We start from the raw sequence: 9,471 nt of genomic DNA, 5'->3' as shown, positions 1-9,471 counted from the left end.
GTGTCCACACATTCCTGAGGCTCTCAGGCCTATGTTCCGTTTTACAGTCTCAACAAGACAATGGAAGGTACTCAGACTAAGCTCTGGTCCCAAGGTCGGCCTAACATTTTGGTGACTGTTTGGTTTTTTATCTTTTTCTCTTCACACTTCTCCCCCCTCCGACATGAAGCTTTTCATGAAGAACGCACACCGCTGAGTCTCGCTTTGAGACCAAAGCGTCCAAACGTAGTACCGGGTTACACGTCCCATGAGAAGAGCTATGTGGTCAGGGAGCCGTCAGCGAGCAGGTGGTGTGGAATGCATCTTAGATCAATGGCCTGTTGGACTCAAAGAAGCCATCCCCAAAAAAATTGTATAAAAAGATTTATTGAAATTTATCAATGACAAACAGACATAAAACTCAAAGTTTGGCTCTTCTGAGGGGGAGGAAAGGAACTGGTGCAGATGCTCTTTTGTACAGATGAAACACGGGCCAGGAAACACGTCACTTCTAAAGCAATCCGGAAGAGGACAACGAAAGCAAACCTGTACATTCACTAGGAGTTTGCAGTCATTTCAGATTCCCACTAGGTAAGAAAATACAATTTTGCGCTAGTTTGTCCGTGCTCGGGCGTATGAAAACAAACCAACCAACCCAGCCGACATGCAGCAACGTCTCCTGCACTTAGGTTTGTAAAAATGGTCTAAGCACGGAGTACATGTGGAAGAATTCTCTTGTCATTTTGTAAAACAAAGCGTTCTAATATTTTACAGAACGAGAGAGGGGAGTTCTTTAAAAATCTTTTGAAGAGGTTCACGGTTAAGGGTTTGCTTCTCCTCTTTTCGTTCTAACCACCAAATCCATTTTACTCATGAGCCGCCGTTTCCAGCTCTCTGGCTCATCGCTCCTACTCCGAGAGCGGCATGAGAGTCTTCTTCGCAGAACGAAGCCCACCCCCATCTGTGAAGAGGGAAAGGGAATGAGATGGGGACTGTCCCCGGCCAGTGCCAAAATCCGCCTTTAGGTTGCTATTTAAAACCAGGGCGGGCGTTGGATGTCTCTAACAGGCCCAAGAAATGCAGAAACCACGTGAACCAGAACAAGAGGTAAGATGTGGCTGGTGCTCAGTCGCTCCTGGGCTTTGAGAAACCAAACTGAGGCAGCCTCGGCCTTCCAACCAACTCAAGAGACTCGGGAGACACCAGGAAATGTGAGGCCTCCAAACCATCCTCTCCGAGGGCATGGAACAAATGCTCACTTGGTGTGTACTCAGCTATTGCAATTACAGGGGCAAAAACAGACACAAAAAAAGTAGGGGGAAAAATAAAGAGTGGCAGTAAAAATAGTATTTTATTCCACCCCCTCCCGCCCACCCTCTCCCCACAACCCCCAGTACACTTTTCCCCTCTCGTTCCCACAGCAACGTTACAATCAGAAAAAAATAAGTTTCGGGGGTCAGGATTTGGGGGGTATGGGTAAAAACAGTCAAATCACAATAGGAATTTTTCAAAATAGGTATCCACTTAGTCATCTTCTTCTCCTTCATCTTCAGGTTCTCGTTTTCGCTTCTGACCCTTTTCTTCTTCTGGAAGAGTAAGGAAAAGGCATTCAGATTAAAGAGTGGCCCTACCTCTGATTTACCACCCCCCCTCCCCCCCAAAAACTGGAGCCAGGGGCCAGACATCTAGGAAGCTTTGCCCTCCTGGCAACTGAGCCAGGACATCTGCAAAGCCAGGCAGGCACCTGCAGCCTCAGATGGGCATGTTCTGCCCATTGCCAGGTCCCTGGGGTCTACACAATCTACTGTCAACAGAAGGGGCTAGCTGCCACCAGCCAAGAGTACAAAGGCTGCCATACCACCAGCAGCCTCTTCTTCATCTTCCTCATCGTCTACTTCCCAGTCGTTATAATCTTCTTCATCCTCCTAGGAGAGAAGATGTGTGCTGTCATCAGTAGCGCCCCGGGCCACGGACCTGCCGAGGAAGCCACTTTCCCCAGCACTGATCTCAAAAAAGGCAGGTCATCCCCAGCCTCTCAGAGCCCCATGCAAGGACATTCTTTCCCATCACAGACCCCTTTTAAGATTCTATGGAAAGCCGAAACCGGTTTGGCTCAGTGGATAGAGCGTCGGCTGCGGACTAAAAGGTCCCAGGTTCGATTCCGGTCAAGGGCATGTACCTGGGTTGCAGGCACATCCCCAGTAGGAGATGTGCAGGAGGCAGCTGATCGATGTTTCTCTCTCATCGATGTTTCTAACTCTCTATCTCTCTCCCTTCTTCTCTGTGAAAACTCAATAAAATACATATAAAAAATTAAAAAAAAAAAAGATTATCTCAAAAAAAAAAAAAAGATTCTATGGAAAGCTTTAAACTCCCCCCCAGAAAATACCCCTATCACATACAATACTTGCAAACAATGTTAGGGGGCTGTGGTTCCTACCCCAGGTCAAGAGCTCCTGAGCTGAAGTCCCTACAACTCAGGCAGCATTCTAATCCAATGCGCTGCTCTCTTAGGAGAACAGGTTCCCAAGCAGACTCTCTGCCATGGAAAGTAGGCCATCCTTCCATCTGTCCTCAATCTAGTGCTGGCTTCAAGGAAGACCCCAGTTCCAGCAAACACAGACTCTGTGGGAAAGTCCAACCTCACCCCTCACAGCCCAGCACCATCTTGCAAACTTGGACCACTTGGAGGGGAGAATAAATTCAACTGAGGGCATCATCCCAGCTTGGTAAGATCCAGCCAGATGTGTGACTTCATTCTCAACACAGGACCCTTGCTTTCTGTTGCTCCCGTGTTACATGCTAGTTAAATCTCTGCCCGTTGAACACTGTCCCTCAAGCATCAGGCAAGCCATTGTTTAAAAAGAACTTGGTGATAGACTTCATTTTGTCAAGGGAAATATCCTTTTGTCACAAAAGAATTCCTTAATCAGTCTGTTTGCCGAGACTGGTGTGTGTGTGTGTGTGTGTGTGTGTGTGTGTGTGTGTATGTGTAAGCTCTCCTTTACTGAAAGCTGGAAATCTGCAGATGGTCAAGGAGATCACACACACACACACACACACACATACACACCCCCCCCAACCCTGCACGCTGCAGCTTCTGTGGCAGGAAGAACAAGACAAAGAAGCCCATTAGTCAACACGACTTACCGCCCTGTCCTGGGAGCGGGGGAGGCCTGTTTTCCTAAGGGTTCAGAGGTGAGCCTAGCAGCCTACACTCCGGGAGAAGGGCAACTGCACCGAGACCAGGCAGGAACCAAGCCCATCGACCAGCTCTCCTCCCCGCCTGGACCTGCCTGCCTCTCCCAAGCCTGGGCTGTGCCAGCTGGGAGAGCCTGCCCAAGTGGGTGTGCTCAGCAGGTGGGTGTCTGTGTGCCCAATCAGGAGACAGAAAACCGGGAGAAACCAGGAGCCCTGTCCATGCTGTTATCATTTTAAACCTCCCCACGTCTAACTTTTATAATCAGCAAGAGCTGATGCAGAATTTTGAACAAATCATGGAAAATGACTCTGCTCTAGAGAGATTCAGAACACCCGACACAAAACCCAGCACGCTGAGCCGGCATCTTGGAGAAGGAAGGGTGTGAAAGCCTAAAATAGCAAGTGGTCAAACACCCTAGTCAGACACTGTCCTGAAGCATTTTACTCATAATTAGTTTATCCTCTTGACAGTGTAGTGAGTTGATCCCTATTTACAATCCAGGTGGCTATTTCACAGATGAAGAAATAGGTCCAGAAAGGTCAAGGAGTTTGTCCGGGGACACACAGCTAAATCTCTGTGCTATGTTACCACTCACAGACACATCACCGACTCACCAAAAAACTAGGAACCAGTCAGTGTGTGAAGAAAATGGCACTACTTCCACTGTGCGCACTAGACCCTTGTCACTGTGATTTGGGACCCAGCAGTGTCTTTCATTATCCATCAGTTCAGGGCAGTCTTTGATTTTCCCTAATACACTGTGAGTGCTCAGTGAATTAACATATGAATGCAAGAGGGCAGGAAATGGGGACATGGTTGCAGTAAGAACTAATTTTCACACAGAAATGAGGGCCGGGCTTACCCCAGCAGGTGAAGTCCCCTCTTTCCCTGCCTCCAGAATCCCCTCTCGCCCGCTCCTAATCCACCTTCCCAGGGCTTGCTGCAAGTCTGGCCTCGTTCAAACCAGCCCAATAAAGGGCCCGAAATGGACTCATTTCCCCAACCGGGGCTCCTGGGTTTCCCAGGGTCACTGGGGCATTTCCTGGGACTGACTCAAAGGCAGCAAGAGGGGCTCAGGGAGATAGTACCCTACCCAGCCAGGCACTTACCTCTTCCTCTCCACTCACATCCTCCTCTTCACCTTCTTCCTCCTCTTCTTCATCCTCTTCATCTTCCACTAGATGAGCATCCTCATCATACTCTTCTTCTGTGCAGTGGAAATGGGGACAAGAATGAATTGGTGGTGAGCTGGCTCCTCCCTTGCACAGCACAGGCCCCAGCCTGGCGGGCCCGGCAGGAGTGGTAAGGTCCTCAGTGTGGGGCCCATGACCTCACACCCCACCAAGGCCCAAAGCCGAGATGCCTGAGGTGACAGAACACATCCTGAAATGATCTAAAAGACAAGCACTTGAAGTGGTGTGAGCGACAAGTCCTCCTCCCCTAGCTGTACAAAAATGAGAGATTTTTTGTGGAGGTTGAGACCACGGAGAAATGGAGGGATCAGAGGAACAGTTATGAATTAATTTCACAGCCGGGAAAGCTGAGAAATTAATTCTTTTAGAAAGAGCACCCAGCCAAACTGCTCACTTTAAAGCAAGGGTGGGGTACATCAGCCTATGGGCTGTATAAGGCCCTGAAATATTTGGTCTGGCCCTGCCAAGGCATTAGGGGTGAGTTAATTGTTTGACCAAATATAGCAGGCTAATTTTTAAGTTGATAATTCTGTATGGCCCTCGAATGATGTCATAAATATCCAAATGGCCCTTGGCAGAAGAAAGGTTCCCCACCCCCACAAGAAATCTGAGGCAGAGGGGAGAAGTGACTTGTTCAAGGTCACACATCACATTAGTTTGTGCCTAGAAACCTGGTCTCAGGACTCCAGTCCTGGGCCCTTTATGTTGTGTCACAAAGTGCATGAATATCTTGCAAAATACTCCCATCTAACAAGGAAAACCAAAATCTTGGGTCTGAATTAACCAGGTAAGTATGTCCATTCTCAACTGTACTCTGGCCATGAAGACCCATGGAAAAGCCACACTGTGCTGGTGACGAGGGAAGGTAAGAGAAGGCACCCTTTCCTTTCCCTCCCTGCCACCCTGGCTGCTCGCCACACTGCCAGGGAGCCCACCATGCTACCTGCAGCCTCTACTTGCCCGGGTCCCTGGGGCTCACAAGTTCACACCCCCAAGTCCTGGACTGTGGTTCTCTGGGCTGCAGCCACCAGGGGGCCCCACAACCTCTCCAGCTCCATGACTGGACACCTCAGACCATACCCCACCTTCCTCTATCTGCTCACCCCTCCCTGGGACAGTGTCTGAGTCTAGAGTCATTTCCAGTGGGACTTTGGAAAGGGGAAAAAAAACAACAAAAAAACAACTGAGGCTTCTGCTAGATGGTCTTTAAAAAGTTACTATACAGTCAGAGTCTGAGGATGTTTCTCAGGCTCACGCAGTTCTTTTAGGGGAGTCAACCAATGGCCCAGATTAGGGACACCGGTAAGCACAGCAGAGAGCCCCACTCTCTCCATAGCTTTGGAAGGAGGTTGACAGTCCCACCCCTCAGCAGCCAGTGGGGGCCTCCCAACACCCAGGCCACCCCTCTGTAAAGCAGGGAGGAACCGGGCCTGCCCTGGCCTTCACTCGGCCACCCACCATCCTCATCCTCCTCGTCCTCCTCCTCCAGGCCCTCTACGTAGCCCTCGGCGTCGGAATCAGGGGCCTCCTTGTCGTCCCGGTCATAGCCATCGAGATATGTAAGTTGTGGGAGGAGCTTGAACACGTTTTCTCGGTAGTCGTTCAGGTTGGTTACCTCACAATTGAAAAGGTCTAAGCTCTTGAGGTTTTCTAACTTTTTCTGCAAGCAGAAAAAAAAAGTCAGCAGTGAGTGACCTGTGGGAGGCAGGAGAGGAGGGGACAGGTGGGGAGAGGGGAAACCACCCAGGGGAACAGGTGGGGATGAAGTGAGACAGTGTGAAGAGCAAAGGCCACAGGGGTAAGGAATTCTGATTTGGTCCTGCTTGGCCACAGTGTCCCCCCAAACACAGCACCCCTGGTGGACGGGCCTCAGTTTCTTCACCTGGAAAATGAAGGGTTGGATTTTATCGTTAAAATCTCATCCAATGCCCACACTTTCATTCTGCTTGAAATTCAGGTGGGGCTCTCTTGGTGCATGAGACAAGAGCTGTGCTGCCTGCCCCTGTGACGAGGGGCCAGACGGGAACTAACATGGCAGCATGAGCCAACATACTAACCCCTGCCGCTAGAATAAGAGGAGTCAACACAGCACTTGTGTATTAACTCAGTTTGTCCTCAGAACCCTGATAAGGTAGAAATAATTATGCGCTCGTTTTCCAGCTGAAGAAATAGAGAACTGGGGTTTGGCAGCCCCGCTTCCCCCCTGTGCATACTCTCCACCATGCTGCCTGTCAAAAAGGACAAGAGAAAAACCGGCATAGGATCCAGATTTTGTTCATGGCACTTAACGTGAATACATTTGCTCATATATTCCTGCTTGGTGTCTGAGGAAACTGAGGCCCAGGAAGTGGAAGGGTCACACAGATAGCAAGAATACCCTGCCCCAGGCCAAGCCCCTGCTCCCGCGAGGCCAGGCCTAACAGGTGACTAAAGCCACTGTCCCTCAGGGTCAATGTCAGCAACCAGGTTGCTCTTTCAAGAGCTCACGAAAGAGACCTGACCGTTCTCAGCCGAGGGTCAAGGGCAGGGAGGGAATCTGGGCTGTGGTTTGGGTAGGTGAGCCCAGCACCCCCAACCAAAGCAGTTGCCCACCCTTTAGCGGTGAGTGTAACCCATCGGACACACTGATCACTAGGAAAAGGAAGCTACAGAAACGTGTGGTCTGGGTGGGAGGAGCATGGTGTGTGTGTGTGTTATATCTGATCTCTAACAATGACTGATTCACAGTGTTTTATACACTTGGTCCCTCACCTCCCAAACACACAGATAGACCGCCACACATTTTTCCTTTTGTAATGAAATTAAGACTTTCAGATATACAAAATTGTTTTGCTTTCCCATCAGGAGGACTTGACAAGAAGTTCCATGGGAAGGCAGGCCATTCTAGTGGGTGACCCCATGCCACAGGTGGGCAGAAAATGTCTAGCTTCCCGTTCTGCCACCGGGGCCATCCACCAGCCCCCGAGCACCCACAGAGGGAGGGCAAAGAGTGCTTTTCGGACAAGAACCTACAAACCCAACTGAGGAATGCTCCAACCTCCACCTCAGAAAAGGGAGCGTGACAAAAGACCCTCAGGGCTTTTCCCTGATTCTAAGTTGCATGGCGGATGAAGTGACTCGTAGGTGTATATTTACAATAACTGTGTTTATTTTGTGTGGTAACATTTCTATCTTTCAAAAAAATCTACTAATGAACCAATGACACATCTTACAGTGGACCTCCTTTAAAAAAAAATCAAGATAATTCAGTCATTCAGATCCTGCTTTTGTAAAAATTGATATCCTGACCAGGACTTGCCCGTTCCGGCTAGTAGGAATGTTGGGGTGTGTTCAGTTCCAGGAAGACAGCAGAGGAAGGCGGCATGAGGCTCACAGACCACAGTTCTCTGCCACCCCAGACGGCTTGTGTCGGGGCCAAGCCATCTCTCACCCTTCAGAGGCACCAGCCTCGGCCAGTCAGTGACCAAGGAGAAAACAGATTTGCCTCCTCTGGGATCAGCCTAGTTCTTGGATGGATCCTCCCTCCCCAAAGAGGGGCCAGGAGCTTGAAGAAATGTCAGCTCCAGTTTCCAGAATGAAGCAGACACTGCATGAGGAAAAGCACGAGGCCAGAAGCTGAGACTAGGGCAGTGATGGCGAACCTATGACACGCGTGTCAGAGGTGACACGCGAACTCATTTATTTGGTTGATTTTTCTTTGTTAAATGGCATTTAAATATATAAAATAAATATCAAAAATATAAGTCTTTGTTTTATTATGGTTGCAAATATCAAAAAATTTCTATATGTGACACGGCACCAGAGTTAAGGTAGGGTTTTTCAAAATGCTGACACGCCGAGCTCAAAAGGTTCCATCACTGGGCTAGGGTCCTGGTCTTCCCCCAGACTGCCAGCCTGGCTGTGTGACCTGGGCCCAGTCACGTAACTGCTCTAGGTCTCGGTTTCTTGACGGATGAAGCAGAAATAGTTGCTCAAACTCTATCTCACAGTACATAGTGAGAATCCAATGAAGTAAAAAAAGTAAAATAAGGGGGGGGGGGGGCGTTATACAAAAGCAGCATTCCCTGCTATCAGTCCCGCCCTCCACCCGCCCTGTGGAGAGGGAAGGACCCAGTGACTCACCAGTGGCTCTATTGTGCTGAGGTCTTTAATTTTGTTGCCACTTAAGTTTAGATGCTTGAGGTTCGGACACTTTTCTGCCAATACTTCCAGGCCCCCTGAGATTCTGTTATCGCTTAGTTCAAGCTAAACAAGGCAGGGAAATAAAAAGCAGAAACAGCTCTTAAAATGAAGGCTCTACGCTCAGAGCCTGGCAGACAGCGGGGCAGGCAGCTGGATACACCCTCAATTACGCTCCCTAAACATGAAGTGATGGCCATTCCTCCTCCCCACCCCCACCGCCTGCTTGAGGGCACACGTGCACGTATGTACACACACACACACACACACACACACACACACACACACACACACACACTCCTCTACACTCTATTTACCTTCTTAAGTTTGTTTAACTTTGGTAAGTTTGCGACTGAGGTGAGGCCTACGTTGATTGTACTTAAGAACTCCAGTTCTTCAAATTCATCTGTGAGGCCTTCGATTTTGCCTTCACAAGACCGACAGTTGTCCAGGACAAGCTCTTTCACCTGGAAAGGGAAGGACTGTGTGAATGGAGGAAGGAACAGGCCGAGGCAGAAAGGTAAAGGTGTCAGGCCTCCTTGGAGGGCAGGGAGACAAAGCCAGGAAGCGGCCCTCGTTAAAACAGCACTGCACATGCCCACCCTGGTCTTTCTACCCGGGGGCTCAGGTTGAGGTGAGCGGAGCTGCAGAACCAGGGGCCACTCCAGACGGGAGGCACGGCTGAACGGCAGAAGATCAATTCAGTAAGCCCTGCTGCATCGGCAACACTGGTGGTCTCATTCCAACCCTACCATGCACCAGCACAGCCTCCAGATCCTCGCTCTAACGCCAGGGGACCTCTGAGCCTCACCCCACGCCCATCATGGCCCCAGCCGGACCGGCCTAAGGCCAGCTCGCTACTTCCCCTCCTCAGCCCCTGTGCTCCCTTCCCCTCCATATGTCTGTGACCTTCTTCCT

The 9,471-nt window shown here is 49.9% G+C and overlaps 1 protein-coding gene across 1 annotated transcript in view; it reads right to left on the bottom strand.

Moving 5' to 3' along the window:
• Positions 1-348: 348 nt before the first annotated feature.
• Positions 349-9,471, bottom strand: part of ANP32A (acidic nuclear phosphoprotein 32 family member A) — a 41,694-nt gene continuing 32,571 nt past the window's right edge. Inside the window, exons 2-7 of the mRNA XM_059697083.1 lie at positions 8,871-9,020; positions 8,497-8,619; positions 5,833-6,034; positions 4,291-4,388; positions 1,838-1,904; positions 349-1,565 (exon numbers count right to left, since the gene is read on the bottom strand). Coding sequence (XP_059553066.1) covers positions 1,504-1,565; positions 1,838-1,904; positions 4,291-4,388; positions 5,833-6,034; positions 8,497-8,619; positions 8,871-9,020 — 702 coding nt within the window. The 3' untranslated portion in view covers positions 349-1,503. The remainder of the gene's footprint in view (positions 1,566-1,837; positions 1,905-4,290; positions 4,389-5,832; positions 6,035-8,496; positions 8,620-8,870; positions 9,021-9,471) is intronic.

Source organism: Myotis daubentonii, chromosome 1, assembly GCF_963259705.1.
Source record: "Myotis daubentonii chromosome 1, mMyoDau2.1, whole genome shotgun sequence".
NCBI lineage: Eukaryota > Metazoa > Chordata > Mammalia > Chiroptera > Vespertilionidae > Myotis > Myotis daubentonii.
Note: the sequence above shows the minus strand (reverse complement) of the source record. Positions and strands in the feature narration are given on the sequence as shown.